The sequence below is a fragment of the Drosophila innubila genome (assembly GCF_004354385.1).
Source record: "Drosophila innubila isolate TH190305 chromosome 3L unlocalized genomic scaffold, UK_Dinn_1.0 0_D_3L, whole genome shotgun sequence".
Lineage (NCBI taxonomy): Eukaryota > Metazoa > Arthropoda > Insecta > Diptera > Drosophilidae > Drosophila > Drosophila innubila.
Window position 1 is genome coordinate 14,707,391 of NW_022995376.1, and position 17,843 is coordinate 14,725,233.

The window sequence follows — 17,843 nt, forward strand, 5'->3', positions numbered from 1 at the left end:
TGGTGACAACGCTCGCTTTATAACAACTTTTGGTATTTTTTTTATGTATTATTTAGGTATTATTACAAAAAATAAAACGGATGTAAAAATACTTGGAAAACCCGACAATTTGATTTTCGTGGAGCGATTTTAAGTACATTTTTGACGATCAATCGATTAGATTTAATCGATTTTCGTAAAATAGATCGTCAACTCAACTCTCTGCATCGAATTTTCGAAAATTTCATTTTGTCTATCACTATCCATTTTTTTCATACTTTCTTTCCCTTTGACGCTATTTCGAAAACTTAAATTTGCCATAGCTTTATCAAATTTTAGCCGATTTCCTAACGGAATGTCAATTTATTAATTATTACTTAATTATATAATTTTACTATATCTGTCCACATTTTTTCATACTTCATTTTTTCGACCTTTAGCATTGAGTAATAATTTTTTTAACAAAATTAATAAAACTTGAATGCCGAAATTTAGAGGCCAACCCATGATCAAAATGACATTCCGCTTGAAAATCGGTTCACTTTTAATAAAGTTATGACCGTTTGAAGTTGGTCAGACCTCGGATCTAGCCGCTTTACAAGTCAAAATTTTTGTTCACTTTCACATGACTTTTTACAGAAAAAGAAAGGTCTCAGAATCAAGTTTGAAGTGTTGTTATATGCTAATTACGATATAAGGAGTTGATTAAAAGTGAAAACCTGACATTTAAAATTTTTAATTTTCAAAATTTCAAAGGGGGGACCCTTAGCATCAAATCGAGCCTAGGTCGAAAATAATAAAATATTCTAAATAAACAAAATTAATATGCAGAATGAATTCAGAGGCCAAACCATGATCAAAATGACATTCCGCTTGAAAATCGGTTTAGTTTCGACAAAGTTATGACGGATTGAAGTTGGTCAGACATTGGATCTAGTAACTTTACAAGTCAAAATTTTTGTTCAATTTCCCATGATTTTTGACAAGAAAATGAAACGTCTCAGAATCAAGTTTTAAGTGTTGTTTTATACTAATTATGATGTAAGGAGTTGATTAAAAGTGAAAGCTTAAGATTTAAAAATTTCAATTTTCAAAATTTCAAAGGGGGTACCCTTAGCATCAAAATCGGATTTTAGCAAAAAATAATTTTTTTTTTAAAGTTAAAAAAGTTTAAATGCAGAATGAATAAAAATGCCAAACCATGATCAAAATGACATTCCGCTTGAAAATCGGTTTAGTTTCGACAAAGTTATGACGGATTGAAGTTGGTCAGACATTGGATCTAGTAACTTTACAAGTCAAAATTTTTGTTCAATTTCCCATGATTTTTGACAAGAAAATGAAACGTCTCAGAATCAAGTTTTAAGTGTTGTTTTATACTAATTATGATGTAAGGAGTTGATTAAAGGTGAAAGCTTTCAAAGGGGGTACCCTTAGCATCAAAATCGGATTTTAGCAAATAATAATTTTTTTTTTAAAGTTAATAAAGTTTAAATGCAGAATGAATAAAAATGCCAAACCATGATCAAAATGACATTCCGCTTGAAAATCGGTTCAGTTTTGCCAAAGTTATGAAAGTTTGAAGTTGACCAAACCTTTTATCTAGCACCTTTACAAGTCAAAATTGTTGTTCAATTTTACAGATTTTTTACAGAAAAATAAAAGGCCTCAGAATCAAGTTTAAAGTGTTGTTTAATTACAGGGTATAATAAAAACAATCGAGCAGTGTAGTTTAAACTAGGTGGCAACGCCGCTGCGCAGCCGGCAAGAACGAAGCAAAAACAAATAAACAGAATCAGCAGCAACAGAAACAGAATAAAGAAATAGAAACGTTCGCAAATAAGTACATACATATGTATTTACATGCGTGTGTACATAAATAGAACTATATAAGCTGCATTCTTGTGCCGTTTTTTACAGTTATTCGGTCAAGCAGCACTCGCGCTAATCAAATAACAGCTCATTTGACCCAAGTAAATCACACGGACGGACAGACAGACTCAAACAATTGAGATTGTGATTAATACGCATCACAATGTTGCGATTCACAATGCACTTCAAGGGGCGGTTGAGGGGTTTACTGCTCCTGCTGTTTGTGGCCTGTCTAGTTGCTTCAGGCGAGAGTCTCGGTTTCCGTCGGGGTCGCCAAGTGGATGGATTTCTGGGTGAGCCCAGCAAAATTGTTAGTCTGCAGCGTGCATTGGACGTGGATGATTTGTGGTTCGAGCAGAGATTGGATCACTTCCAGTCAGAGGAGAAACGCACCTGGAAGCAGCGATACTTTGTGAACGATGCTTATTACCGGAATGACAGTCATGCTCCCGTGTTCTTGATGATTGGTGGTGAGGGGGAGGCCACTAAGAAGTGGATGCACGAAGGCGCCTGGATCCATTATGCCGAGCACTTTGGTGCTCTGTGCATTCAGCTGGAGCATCGCTACTATGGCAAGAGTCATCCAACCAGTGATCTGTCTACCAGCAACCTGGCCTATCTCAGTTCGGAGCAAGCCTTGGCGGATCTGTCCAGCTTTGTGATCGCCATGAAGACCAAGTTTAATCTGGCGGAAACACAGAAATGGATTGCATTCGGTGGCTCTTATCCGGGTTCATTGGCTGCCTGGGCCAGGGAGAAGTATCCAAATTTGATCTATGGTGCCATCAGCTCAAGTGGTCCATTGCTGGCCCAAGTGGACTTTAAGGATTACTTCGAGGTGGTGAAGGAATCACTGGCCAGCTACAAACCCGACTGCGTCCAAGCTGTGCAACGTGGTTTCGCCCAAGTCGAGATTCTGCTGAAACATATGATTGGACAACGCAACCTGGATGATAAGTTCAAGTATGTTACATTATTAAAACATCTATTTATAGTAAATTAATCTAGAAATCTTGTTTTAGAACTTGCACTCCCCTTAAAGATTCAATTGAAAATGCCTTGGACATCTCGAGTTTCTTTGAGAATCTGGCTGGAAACTTTGCTGGAATTGTGCAGTACAACAAGGACAATTCCCCGCATGCCAAGATCACCATTGATGAGGTATTTAGTCTGTATATAAGCTGATTTCTTAAGTAACTTTCCCTCTGAATCCTTACAGATCTGCGATGTCATGCTAAATACGACAATGGGTCCACCTGTGACTCGATTGGGAGCGGTTAATGACATGGTGCTGAAGCAGTCCAAGTCCAAGTGTTTGGACTACAAGTACGACAAGATGATAGCCGATATGAAGAACGTTTCCTGGGACTCGGAGACGGCAAAGGGCATGCGTCAATGGACTTATCAGACATGCACGGAATTTGGATTCTATCAGACGTCTGAGAAAGAGACGGACGTATTTGGTGATCGCTTTGGAGTTGACTTCTTTATACGTCAATGCATGGATGTGTTTTCTGAGCGCATGGATGCCAAGTACCTGGACCAGGTCGTGTCCAAAACTAATAAATATTATGGTGCACTCAAGCCGGAGACAACGAATGTGTTGTATGTGCATGGTTCCATTGATCCCTGGCATGCTCTGGGTCTGTATGTCTCACCGAACGCCAAGACGCCCACCATTTATATAGAAGGTAACCAGAGTCGATGTAATTGATAAATAATAAATTAATGTTATAAATATCTTTACAGGCACCGCTCATTGCGCCAACATGTACGAGCCGTCGATTAAAGATACTCCGCAGCTGAAGGAGGCACGCAACAAGATACTCAAGTATTTGGCCAAATTGCTGGACGGTTATGCCAGCTTGGCTAAATTCTCTTGAATTTGGAGTGCAATTGAAAACCAGCAATAAATGTGTCAACTTGGCAATATTGAAATACCAGGGACTGTAATCATTATAAGTTTTATTGTAAAAATCAAATAAAACTCATAAAATAGTAATTATTTCTTAATTATAATTATTATTTTATTTGTTTGATCCAAAATAAAATTCAAGTTGTTATTTTGACTTTTTACAATGAATATGGAAAAAATGTATGCATATTTCTAGTCAAAATAACTTAATCAAAAAATAACTCAAGAAATAATCAAAACTATAACTCAAGAAATAATCATTATTTGATGAGTTTTATTTGGTTTACAAATAAATATTATTTGAGTTTTATTTGTTTTTTGCTCAAAAATAATCATTATTTTACGAGTAAAATAATAATAATCAAAAATTGAAGAAAATTGTGGTATATTTCACGCTCTTTTAAAATAACTAAAAGTGAATGACTTAAAAAAAAAAAAAAAAAAAGAATAAACATTATTTACCGTCCCTGATTTTGAATGCAATACAAAACCAAACAAAAAATGTGCCAACTTGGCGGCATACAAATGAAATACAAATACAAATAGTTCTTGAAATTTGAGATTTATCAGCTTTGTTTAACGTGTTATGGACATGTTCAAAATGTGGTTGAATTCTGTTAATTGTAACTGATTTAGAAAGCAGTGTTTTAGTCCTTCTTGGCCTGCTCCATCTTATCGTGGAATTGCTTCCAGTAGTGCTTTACAGTGGCGTTTTGCAGGATCTTCTCGTTGACAAAGCGAATGGTCCAGGTGCCCGTCAAATAGAGTATATCATAGACAAAGGCCACCACTCGAAAGACAAACTTCTCCACCTGCGCCTTGCTGGGCAGATTGGCAGCCGCTTCCTGCAATTGCTTGACAGCATCGTCGGCCAAGTTGCTAACTGAACCAGCCTGGCCGGAACCGGAACCAGTCTCCTTTTTTGGCTTTGTTGCCTCAGCCGATTCGGCAGTGCCAATCTTGCCACACTCTGTCAGCGATGGCGTGGCATGCAACTGCGATGTTATGTTGCCCGCTTTGGTCTGATTATCACACTGCTTGCCAACTTTATCGTCACGAGTGCCAAAGGTTGCCGCCTGCACCTGCACCTGAGCACACGTGGCTGCATCGCTGGTGCCGGCTGCTTGTCCCATTGTCGCCTGTGAACCAACGGTGCCTATGATGCCACCTTGATTGGCGCCCGCAGCTCCCTTGATCCTGTCATCGCCGCTGGCAAAGCAGCGCACCAGCTGCCGGGATCGGGATGGAAACAGAGACTGCGACAGACGCAGCTTACTACCAGCCAATATGGTGTGATCTGTGTGGAGAATTGGAATTCAATTCATATTCGTCACTTGTGACTTCTTCAGTAGAGAAAAAGGGGACTTACCCATGGTCTTCATCAGAATCACAGCATGGGGAAGTTTGACACGTTGACTGACCGAAAATACTGCACGTAACATTGTTTTTTTTGTTGTTGTTTAAGCTCAGCTTGAATTCCGTGTATTACACAATACTAAACAGAGCTACTTGAATAACCAGAATATTGTGAAATTTTGATTGAATTATTTAAACTCTAATCTAACTCTTTCAAAATCTGACAGCAAACAGAAGGCAAGACTCGAGGTGAATTTGACACTGTCACAGACTCACCACTCTAGGAAACAAGCGTGGTGAATTTATAAACAAGCAGTGTTGATAAACGTGCTCTTAATAAATTCAGCTTTGTCGAAAAAGGACAACGCTATCTCTGTTGGTTACCTGTTTCAGTTGCGTCATCATATTAAAAATCACACTTGTTAGTTGTTGTGTTTTGTCTTTATTCAAACTATTACTAACAAAAATTAGTAAGTTTTCTAGTTACATGTAAAAAGGGCATACATAAATTAAGCCCACGCTCACTTCAATGGTGCGCTAAGCTCTTGGCAAAATGTAGTGTTGCAAAACGTGGCATCAAAGTGCATGGCGCAAAATGAGAGAATGACGAATTGTGTGAGTCTGTTGATTTTGCGCCATGCAATTTAGTCACATGAATTAAACTTAACTAAAAGCAAAGATAACTGGCCACAATTGTGCGCAGTGCATTAAAACAAATCTGGGCAGTTGTCTTTATCGAACTCCTGTCGCCTAATTTACACTTGTTAAATTACATACATACATGCGTATTTTAATTAGTTCACTTATAGCAATTTAAACTTATTATTTGTTCCTCGACTATTGGCAACAAAATCGGTTCGTATTCATATTAACATATGTATATAGATAAGTTTATCTCAAGAGCATGTAAAGCATTTAAAATGTTATAATAGCATATGTACGTATTACTATACATAATGGAACTACATATGTATATTGTATGTAAATAGTATGTCTCTAGAATTAATTAATTTATAATGTAATGGAAATGTTTGCGCGTTTTCCTTTAATACTAAGACGCACTCTAGTCGTATTGTATAAGCTGCTTCTACATATACATATATATATATATTATTAGAATAGGCCAATTTGTTTTAGATTGTTCTTGATGATAACATCTGTAACGGCATCGAATACAAACTTCACATTATTTGTATCTGTAGCGCAGGTGAGATGCGTATAAATTTCCTTTTGGTCTTTTCGTTTATTGAGATTTTCAAACTTCATGCGTATATAGTTGGCGGCTTCCTCAAAGGTATTGGAACCTGTAAGGAAAGGTATATCAATCTATTAGTCATACAGTTTTAAGAGAATTAAATAGAGTGCTTGTAATACCTGTGTATTCCGGGAAGCATATTGACAGGGGAGATCGCTTGATTTTCTCCTCGAACAAATCCTTTTTATTCAAGAAGAGTATTATGGACGTTTCGACAAACCACTTTGAATTGCAAATGGAGTCGAAGAGTTTGAGTGATTCAATCATACGATTCATTTCCTCATCCTCAGCCAAGACCAAGTCATAACCTGCCAGAGAAATGTTCAATTAAATACTGTATATAGCATAATTCAAGACGGAATCTTACCAGACAGTGCCACACAAAAGATAATGGCCGTGACGCCCTCAAAGCAATGAATCCACTTTTTACGCTCCGATCGCTGACCGCCCACATCAAAGAGTCTGCAAGGATAAAGATTGATTTGAAATTTAAACAAATAATGCTAAATAAGATCAGTTTACTCACTTGAAGTGCAACTGTTTGCAGCTAAAGTGCGTCTCAATGATCCCTGTGGTCTTGACCCGAGTGCGCAGCACATCCTGCTGTGTGGGAATATAATTGGGCTGCGCAATGCGATCCAGGGAATTCAGATAGTATCCGGCCGAGTCATTCAACTGATATTCGCGAGAGCGTGAAAAGGATTGCTGGACACCGGCATCTGACCACAGTTTCTTCATGAGCATCACAATTTCCGGTAGTAGAATGCCTTCGTCTGCCGCCGAGGCGTGTGTGAAGAACTGGCGTGCAATGTCCGTTTTGCCGGGATCCGCAAACTCGATCTTTAGCCGACCCATGGCACGAATGATGACCATCAAACTCTGCACAGTGTTGCTGTAAACCACACGACGATATTCCTCACACTCCTCCTGCGAGTAGCCCGTCTCATGGATGATCTTCATTTGTTTCACTATCGTCGATTTGCCCGATTCACCGGCACCTGAAAATAAGCAATGAAAAGTAGAATTACAATTGTGTAATAAACTCATTCATTATAATCGGAAAGGAAAATTTCCATCTTTCTTTCGTTTATGGCATGCGTGAAACGCGCCAATGAAATGAATCAATGAATTGCCGAGTCGCTTTACTGTCTTTATGAATGAATACCACAAATTGCTCAATTGTCTTTGGGTTCAAGAGGCCAAAAAGCTCGCTGACTCCGTTGCTAAATTGCGATGGTCATGTAATCTTGAGTAATAGAGCTTGTTACACACATACATATAGGTTTTTATTACTATCCAACTAGAAGTGATTGCAATTTATTTATTTACAAACAAAACAAAATATAATGCTGAGCATAATTATAACTATTACTAATCCTTGTGCTTATAATGATATTATTACTAATACTTTTTAAAACATCTTGTACAATTGTATTTTATTTTATAATACAATTACTAATACGAATACTAATCTGAAATTATTTGGTTTTGTTTTATTTTTTCAGTCTAAATTTTTAAAAAATGTATTTTAATTTTTAATTAAAATCAATTTTTTAAATCTTACTTTATTTTTAACTTTAAATATTGCTGTTCTTATCGTTGACATTAAATAAAAAAATAATAAAAATAATAACAGGTGTTGTAACTAGATTCAATAGATAACCAATAATATTACGTGCTGTCTAGTTTCCTCTATTTCTTAACAACTTCCACAAAAAATAAAAATAAATCAATAAAAAATGTTTTCATTACCAACATGATCTTTTTTAGCTACCGGTCTATGCTGGTTAAAGTTATAAAACGATATATGATGTTGATGACTGCAACAATGGAACATTAAGCTAGCTTTTTTTTTGTATTTTAAACTTTGCAATATTCAATACTGTTGTCGTTGTTGTTGTTGGCTGAGTGTGTTTATGTGTGTGTCTGTGTGCTAGTGTAGTTGGGTCCATTCCCAGACAGAAGCACACATGAAGACGGAGACGGCGAGTAAGACTGATGGATGGTTAGGTAATTGCATTGCCTCTGTGACTGTACTTTCACTTTTACTGCGCTTAGTACTCTCCAAGTCCAACTTACAGCCCACCAAAGCGAGCATTAACAGTTTGTTGATATATTAAGTTTATTTTTTCGAACAACAATGCGCACTAATTTAGCAATAAACAAAAATGTCGTTATGCCAAAGTGATGGCTTAAAAAACGGTCAGCCAAGTTACTGTTGTTGTTGTTGTTTATAATAGGGGCCCTTGCCAATCGGAATACAAATTGGGAAATGTTTGAAACTTGCCACCGAATGATAAAACAAAATGTAAAAATATAAACTGATCGCAACAATGGCGAAAAAAGGTCAATTTAATAAAAACAACAACAAAGATACACACACGCATACATTTCATTTATCAATGCACCGTTAGCTGTGCCATAATAACCGAACAGTGAGAGAAGTTCTCAAAGAGAAAGAGAGAGCTGAGAACGTTCCGATTGGCGGTGAGTACAAAGCGTGCCTGAACAGCAGCAACAACAAACACATAATGTTCATTAGCATCGCTCATCATGATAATCAGCGGTATTAAAATTAACTTCATTAGCACACTCACACACACACACCACACGTACAGACTCCGTCACCCCAAGCTAGACTTTAAGGCGTGTCACACACACTTCAACGCTATAATTTCTATCTGATTGCAGTTCCTGTGCAATTAGATACACACACATGCATGCATACCCATGTGTGTGTATATTAAAGGTGACTAAAAACAAACACTGCGATTCTGACAACAAAAGAAAGCAGAAATCATTCCATGTCGCTCGATTAGTTGCATGAGTAATCGTAATCGAGTTTTATTGGCGCCGCCAAGCGGCTGGCGTCTGAACTTTTAGATAACTATAGTGAGAAAATAAAAGAAACATTAATCAGAAGTACTTGCACTTATTACTCGTAAATAAACACTCGGAATCATAATTCAATTGGCAAACGGAAGTGGGAACATTAATCAATATGTAAATGTGTGTTAAAATAACTATTTAGAGAAATTGTTGTTTATATTTACTTGTAGTTGATAATCAAAAGAAATCAGAGTTCGACCAATAATTTAGTTGAAAATACCAGTTGATAATTGACGCAAAGGTCATTTATTGATAATACTGATAAGGCGTGGAATGAATTATTGCGACAAGCGACAAGAACAGCACATAAAGTACATTATATACGTACAGACACAGACTTAAGTATATAAGTTCTTAAAAATTGTTGATTAAGTTATTTGTGTTGACAGTTCGTGTTGTATTTCAGGGGTTCTTAAATGTATGTGTGTGTGAGTGTATGTTTGTATGTCGAATATTGTTTATCTGTAATGGGGAAGGAAGGCATCATGTGCTTTCTTATTTATTAATTTCATTTACTCTGCTCATACATTTCTTACTCACGCCTCAAGTGTGAGAAATGCGAGACTATCGCAATCTTATGCAAATACAATAAAAACGACATGATATATTTCAAATTACAGACGAAAAAAGAACTGAAATGAAAGTTGCACTGTCAATTGAATATCGTGTCATGGGTTGGAGGGAGATGGGGCATAAAAGAGTGAAACCGACAGCAAATTAAGTGGTGTAATTCAACTGGAGAGGCTGCGAGAGAGAGAGAAAAGAGGGCAATGGTCAGACACCCACTGCAACAATAGCAAAATTTTATTAAATCTACACAATACACAATAAAAACGAAGCCTCAAACGTCACAGAGTCGCAACAACATCGCAAACATCGCCAACATCGCTGCCAAGCCACAAGCGCAGTTCAAATACACTCACCGACACATGCACACACCACACTCAAACACTCACACACACACACACACGCAGCTGCATTTGATGTGGGGGCCATTTATTTGCGCTAATATCGTTCACCCCACTTTAAATGTCAGTGTAAAAGCAACAACAACAACAACAAGAGTCGCTGCCCCGACCAATTAGGTCTGCGATAAAGAGGCGGCTAGCAGCTGAGTGACACTTGAAGAGGACAGAGCGAAAGAGCGCACAAATGAGTGAACGCAGGCGCAGCAGCCAAAAGCCAAAAGAGATACATAATACCATAGAAATAAAAACAACAATAACTAGATGTGTGCACAATTAAATAAATACGAGCGTAAATGTTGCAAGGTGTTTTCTACACTACACTAAAAACACTGTCTTGCATAGTTGCTGAACTTGTCACTGAACTGTTTGATTTAACGAGCAGCTGGAAGAGCAGATCAATGAAATTCTGTTTATGTTAAAACTACATACACACATACTTTTATATTTTTTTTTAAAATACTTATTTATTTACGGCAAACTATTGTTAATTGCAAACAATTTATTATTTTTATACGATTTGTCAGCAAAGTGCAAATACAGTATGTCAAGTATTTGTTATGATAATCTTAAATAAAATTACCTATTTTATTTTGATATTCTATTTTAATTTCTTAAGAATCTTTTATTTATTTTGTTTTGTTTGGTCAAAACAGCTACTTGACCAACTGTATGTCTAAGGTTCCAGTGATTTCTAGCTGCATTCCAATTTAGGGTTGTCGAGTGTTATGAGTTCATCTCGAGTATCATTTAACTGGCATGTCGAATGTCCCTTTCGCACCCCCTGCGGCTGTCATTTCACTCACTCGTCAGCCCCTTTTGAGTCATCGTCGAGCAAACGGAGCGCCGCTTCATTAACAATGCGGCTAAGTGCAACTATGTGTGTATGTATGTGTATGTTTATAACTATGTATGTATGTGGTAGCTTTTGTTGACTGCTGCTTGAAAGTTGAAAAAAACCCATTTCATTGTTTTAAACATTGAATGAATGAAAGTGCGCTTGCGGAGCATTCAAATATAATTTCTCGGTGTAGTTTTTTTTCTTTTTGGTATAGAAATTTAATTGCAGAAGGCTAAGACGTGAAGTGGTGTTTAATTTCACTCTGCAAGAGACTGACAGAGGTCAAAGTTGATATGCTGGCGTCGCTATGCCTCAATGCACAATTCTCACAGAACCGCAACAACAAGTGCCACTCATATGTGTGTATGTATTTGTACATGTGTATGTGCATGTAAAAAGAACCGCAGTCCAAACATGTTTCCATCTGCCAGCCGATTGATGGCGCCCCAGTTGCGGGAGTCGTCGACGCCGCAGCCGCCAGTTCGACATTTGGTTTCAATTTACGTTCAATTTCTTATCGCAATCGAATTATTAGACATATGTATGTTTGTACATTGCATAATAGCGTTTCGAGTTTCAAAGCAACTTCTTTTAATTGAAAAAAAAAACAAAAGAAATGCAGCCTGCAAAAGTCACCCCATATAAAAGAATGTTTTGTGTGTTCCGCATTTTTCGCTGATGTTTGTGGCTGAAAACCAAGTGTAGATGGCGTCACATTCTTATGCACTAATTAAATATTGACGAAACAACGAATAAAAGAGATCTGATGATGAAACGCACCTAAAAGCAGGAGTTTAACCTCCGAGGCGGCACGTTCTCCTTCTGCTCTCAACGCCCGGTCTATGCTTTTCGAACGCTCGATGGCTTCTTTATCTCGTGCTGTACTCACGGCACAACCCATTTTGTTATAAAATTTATTTTATTTAATATTGTTAAGCAACTATGAATATTTTTGGCGAACTTTTCGCCAATTATTAATTAATTTTCACTCGCGTTTTTCGGTACTTTTAATTGGCCACTGCAGATCGTTGCGTCTGCGCGTCGTCTGTACACTTTTTTTGGTTGCTTCTCCTCCTCCTTTCACACAGGCACATACACACACATGCACACGCACACGCGCACTCAAAGTCAGAGCGACGCAGACTCAGCGGGGCCGTCGATTTACACTTTCCAAAACACTCGCGGCGGCCTTATTCAGTTATTTAAATTTTCTAACGCTATGTCTGGCGGCAATGCTAATTATTATTATATTTTTGGCAAATTTGCTTCTGCCGTTCGTTCGGTAGCGTGAATCACTTTTTAACTTCTACTGCGGTTTAGAGTTGTAACGCATCGATCAGAATTAGGGTTGTTGATATATAATGTTGACATATCGATATCATTGTGCGATAGCCAGCTCTGGCTATTTTCAGAGTTCGATTGGTAAAATTAGCTATTTTTTCTCTAACAAGTTGGCTGCACTGCAGTATAGTGGGGCAACACTGACATCACACACACAGCTCTAGAGTTGCCAGACTGTTGCTTAGCCTCATATCTTTGTTACAAAATTTAAATTGACAACAATAATATGTCCTGACCGAATTCAATTTAAAATAAATTATAAATTTGACTTAATTTTTTTATGCTAAATTTATAATCTGTCTTAAAATCAGAAGTGGTCACACTCTTCAATCCAACTGTCTGGCAGCACTCCGACATTATTGGCGCGCTATTAAATAAACATCTGATTTTTTGAATAATGCTTTGCTTATGTTTGAAAAAATTATGCATAAATTTTTTGAGTAAACATTTATTTATTAGTTGACAAAGAAGACGTTGATGATTTTATTCCGGTTTAATTCGATATGTCAAATGTCGTTCCCAAACATAAAGTATGCAAAGGCTGCACATATTTTGGAATGTATCAACATTTCAATATCAAAAATTTGCCCTTTACCATGCGATGTTTATTGAAACAACGCTTTAAGTATAAACAAACAGGGAACAGACAAATTTGTGTGCGACTCGGAAGTACACGGCGTTTGCTCAATGTGGGCACAAACCGAAAAAGTTCTCAGGGCCCGAACGGGCGCATACTCAACACACATACATACATAAGTATGTAAATACATGCATAAATAATATTTGCTTTGGCCTTTCGGGACAATGCAACCATGTTGAGGATGAGAATTGCCGGTCTGCGCTGTCGGCCAACATAGCAGCAGGCGCCAAATGGCAGCAAGTTGCATTCAAAAACTTCAATTAATTGGAAATCGATGATTGGCTGGACAGGGCGGCAGTACTGGATAGGGGAAGTACAGCTTTCCTCAACTAATTTGTCCATATTTGTAAATTGAAGATCACTGAAAGCGATACAGAGAAAAAAATCACTTTTAAATGTTATTTAAATACTTTTATTTTATTAATCAAATTTAGTTAATATTTGCTATTAAAAAAAAATTCAAAAAAATGGTATTGGTATCAATCATTTCTTTTATTTTTAAATTTTTTATGTTATTGAAAACTTTTTTTTTATCAATTTTGATTATTTTCAGTACCTGGCTGATTTAAATGTGATCTATATTATATCAAAATTTAATACATAAATTTTTAATTATATAGCTATTTTTCTAGTTTTCTGGTATTTCTTTTTATCAGTGGAGCTGAGGTCGCAGTGCAAAAGTTGTTGGTTTCGTCGAGGACGTCACATGTTGCTTTTCTCCCCACAGTACATTGTCTACGTGGAGGCGATCAACGGGTCATGATTTACACATGTTTACACGAGCCGCGAGCTGAGAATGGGAAAGGGGGAATCGGGATCCCCTCATGAATGAATGATTGCAGCATTGCTGCTGTGGTGCTGTAATTTATCGTAAAAAGTAAAAAGCCAACGGCAACGACATCGGCGGCAACAGCAGCAGCAGCAGCTAGAGAAATATGGATTGATGCGGTTTTAGGGGTTGGAGATGGCGGGGTTGGGGCTTGAAGCTTAGGGGGATATGGCGCGAGAGGGGCGCGGACAGTCGACTCTTTGGGTGGTCCAATTGGTGGCCGTCGAGGTTGCAACGCAGCGCATGCAAAGTCTCTTCCTCTTTCTTCTCCTACTCGGCTGTCTTACTCGTCATCGGCATCATCATCATCATCATCACCATTGCTGCTGTCGCTGATCTCGTACTTGTTCATGTTGTTGTTGTTATTGTACTCTCCAATGAATTCAAACCGTTTTGCCGTTTGCTGATGCCAACAAATTTGACGAACGTCGACGTCGGCGTCGGCCAAACTTCAATCGGCGTGCGCACAAAAACAAAAACCAAAGCAAACAACAGCAGCAACAGCAACAACAACAATTAAAGGAGTCCAAGGCCTTGAAATAGATATGCATATGTATACGTGTGCATGTGTGAGTGTGTTTTACAGTTAGCTCACTTCTATACACCTACACACACACACCGTTTAGCACATGTGTTGAGCAAACTCAAGATTAAGATTAATTTCGTCGATAATTTGAAATAGAAAAATCATTTGGGAAAAACTTTACGCCTCGTCTTTTTATGCGTTGAAAGGTTGAACAGAACGAAGGCGGCTGTAAATTTGAAAGATGTACGTTTTTAGTTGGGAGATGGGAGATGAAGGCAATGGCGACGCAGCTCCACACTCTAAACTCCACACTCCACACTCAAGTGGAGTTCCAGACTTTTTAGACACTGAAGTGATGGATTCTTGACCGACCGCCCGTCGATCATCGCCTGCGTCAATCGATCGATTTTCGGCACTTTTGAAAGTCGTCGATAGAGTCTATCGGTTGATTGTTGGATTGACAAGGAGTGAAAATATAAATAATTTGAATTTTGGAAAGGGAGAAGTGCAGTGTGACCATATATAACAAATTTTGCAATACCTTTAATTGAAATATTTAAAAATGTTCATTTCTAGAAAAAGGTCAATCTGAACCCATAACTTCAAATTGATAAAAATTAATGTATTCTTGAAAAGCTAATTTTCAAGTAACAATATACAAATGTATTAAATTAAAAATGTTTTAATTTAAAAATTTTTTCAATTAACTAATCTTTAATAAAAATGTATTAATTTAAAAATTTTTTCAATTAACTAATCTTTAATTTAATTCTTTTTCTGTCAAGTTATCTTTAAGAGAATTGATTATTTCACAAAATCTCTATCGATTCAGCAAAAATATAAAAAAAAAAACGTTTATCTCAATCAGTTTGTTTAGTGTATTTTTTTATTTCTAAAAAGTATTAAAAATATATTAATTTATACATAAATCTTGGAAATGCCCATATTTGAATATTTAAATGACAGCTTGTCATTGTTGATGCGAAATGAGGGCGTTTGTAAATTTATATTCGTATGCCCATAGACTAAATTTAGCAGCGTTGTTTACATTGAAAAAGTAATAATTACCCAAAATACAGAGAGTGTAGTGAACAGGAAGAAAAAAATGTGCCTGCACTACCGTATGTACATTTGATGTGTAGATCCGATCGATCGTTTGAAAACCCAAGAAAAAGTAAAAAAAAAATAAAAATAAATGATGAAAAAAAGTATTTTAACTATTGAGTATTGGGGCACAGAGCAACAGCAGCAACATCGTTCGACAAATGCGGCCCGTGTCTAGAAATGGTTTTGTTTACATGAAGCATAGGGAAAACCGAAACGTACACGGCCATACGGCTGCAACCTGCCCGGGAACGGGTGCAGACTTGGTAGCAGTACCAGCAGCAGCAGCAGCAGCAGGAAACAAATATCGATGCCAGTGCAATTGAATTGCCATAAAAATTGACTCGTCGGGGATGGGTGTGAAATTTATGAATTCCCATTGCAGTATTACAGTGGAAAAATCTTTTGTCATGGATGCCAGAGGTTGAGATCAGAGAACAGCATCTCGCGGCTATGGTTACGTGGGAGCTTTTAAGCACCTGCCAGCTGATATAGTGCAGTTTTTCCCAAGAATAATGCAATTATTTTTATAAAAGTTTCTATATTTTCAGAAATTTTTCACAAAAATTTTATGCGTTTCGAGATTTTACACCATTAATTTTGAGTATATCCGTAGTTTCGTTACTATCAAGGGCTACGTACCATGTGTACTCATAGGAGCATTAGTGGCATCGTCATAAAATGTCCATGGAAATTCAGAGACTTTTATCATTGTTTATGGGTTTTTTTTCTCTTTTCTCCTGTTAGTTCCCCTTCTGGCCAGCTATTTTTGCGCCGATTTTACTTGTTGCTTTATGGCTTTATAATGTCTGAGCGTTCCGTTTTATGATCTCTGTGTGCCTGGCCAGCCGTAAACTACTACTGATTCATGTCGTTCCGGCAACATTATAACAATTTGTGATCCATTATGTGTACTGATCCACACCCGGTATTTGCAGAGAAGGCGCCAGACGGTCAGTTGCCTACAATAATTGCCATTGGTATAGAGAAACAAGTGGATTACGATTGCAACTCTTAGATTTTACTAACCGTTCGGTTCAGGTACGACAGTTAGATTAGACAACATTATTATTTCTTAGCTTTTCCACCCTTGCCCCCTTTTCCGTCCTTACAACGTGGAGAGGTTGGTGTGAGTACTAAGAAAAATATTAATTAACAACTATACAAAAAGTTTAGTTTTTGAATTAGAAATCATACCTTTACTACATAAAGATTTTCCTTTGCCTTCATCCTTTTTGCATGAATCAGACTTCTTTTTACAGGGATCAGCCTTCTTTTTACAGGGATCAGCCTTCTTTTTGCAGGGATCAGCCTTCTTTTTGCAAGGATCAGCTTTCTTCTTGCAAGGATCAGCTTTCTTCTTGCAAGGATCCGCTTTCTTCTTGCATGGATCCGCTTTCTTCTTGCAAGGATCCTTTTTCTGACCGCTCATTTGCCGAAGACATGATATATAAGACTCGCCCAATCTTAAAAGTGAAAAATTTATCAAACGATTCATACTGAATTTTTGAAACTAAGCCGAAAATTGAATATATTTTGTTTAAAACTATACTACGTTTTTACACTGAAGTCTGGAATATAAATGGCACAAAGTTGAATTCTCATAAAAAGTCGATTTTTTGATGGATGACTTTGTTTTCAACGAAATCTTTTTGTTTTCTTTAACAAATTTTCTGAATCTCAAAGTGGTAGCACTAAAATCAATCTAAAAGCTGGCAAATATAATAAATTATTTTTTATAGAACGAATTTATATGCAAACGAACGATTTTATTGTTTTAATTTTGCTGTGACTCGCGCTTGGTATTTGAAATTTCAGTATCAAATTTCACATTCTTGTGAGCTGCCCCCACCCCGCTACCGGATCTCAAGTGTCGACCACACATTAGCCTCGATTTGTCTGAGGCAACGGATACCCGGGTCCGAGCATCAAGTGGTTTGGAACCACAGTGACAATGTCTCGGCGACGCCATGTCACAATATTTGTCAGCGCCTCGATTTACGGCGGGTAATTAGACGACAGTCGCTGCGTCAGGATGTCGCCTTCGATTAACCCAAATTTACATGTTGTATTTTACATGTTTCGTGTTTTGTGGCCTCCCTCCAAGGTACTTGAGAGTATTAGAAAAAAAAAACGGTGCATAGCTAATGATGATCTGCTCAGTTTTCAACTAATCTGTACTTTAAAAAATAAAAACATTTCAGAGGTATTACTTTTTGGAGGTACATTAAGCTATAGTATTTATTTAAATTACTAAGCTATGAGTTAAGAACAAAGATAACAAAAATTAAATACATTTTAAATGAAAAACAAGACTATTGATCTGAGAAT

The 17,843-nt window shown here is 37.2% G+C and overlaps 3 protein-coding genes and 1 long non-coding RNA gene across 4 annotated transcripts; 1 reads left to right on the plus strand and 3 right to left on the minus strand.

Moving 5' to 3' along the window:
- Positions 1-1,781: 1,781 nt before the first annotated feature.
- Positions 1,782-3,792, plus strand: LOC117786219 (putative serine protease K12H4.7). The gene is made up of 4 exons (XM_034624328.1): positions 1,782-2,814; positions 2,874-3,012; positions 3,071-3,542; positions 3,601-3,792. Exons 1-4 carry the CDS (start codon positions 2,015-2,017, stop codon positions 3,732-3,734), a joined length of 1,545 nt encoding a protein of 514 aa, XP_034480219.1. The 5' UTR covers positions 1,782-2,014; the 3' UTR covers positions 3,735-3,792.
- Positions 3,793-4,309: 517 nt separating this feature from the next.
- On the minus strand, positions 4,310-5,380 carry LOC117786221. Its single transcript, XM_034624330.1, has 2 exons — positions 5,136-5,380; positions 4,310-5,063 (listed from the first exon to the last, which is right to left on the minus strand). The coding sequence occupies exons 1-2, from the start codon at positions 5,206-5,208 to the stop codon at positions 4,414-4,416; spliced, it is 723 nt and encodes a 240-aa protein (XP_034480221.1). The 5' UTR covers positions 5,209-5,380; the 3' UTR covers positions 4,310-4,413.
- Positions 5,381-5,544: 164 nt separating this feature from the next.
- On the minus strand, positions 5,545-12,389 carry LOC117786220 (G protein alpha i subunit). The gene is made up of 5 exons (XM_034624329.1): positions 11,853-12,389; positions 6,904-7,375; positions 6,745-6,839; positions 6,497-6,685; positions 5,545-6,426 (listed from the first exon to the last, which is right to left on the minus strand). The coding sequence occupies exons 1-5, from the start codon at positions 11,971-11,973 to the stop codon at positions 6,236-6,238; spliced, it is 1,068 nt and encodes a 355-aa protein (XP_034480220.1). The 5' UTR covers positions 11,974-12,389; the 3' UTR covers positions 5,545-6,235.
- Positions 12,390-16,245: 3,856 nt separating this feature from the next.
- On the minus strand, positions 16,246-17,051 carry LOC117787065. Its single transcript, XR_004617658.1, has 3 exons — positions 16,710-17,051; positions 16,542-16,648; positions 16,246-16,474 (listed from the first exon to the last, which is right to left on the minus strand). It is a non-coding gene; the product is annotated as an uncharacterized LOC117787065 (long non-coding RNA).
- Positions 17,052-17,843: the final 792 nt, after the last annotated feature.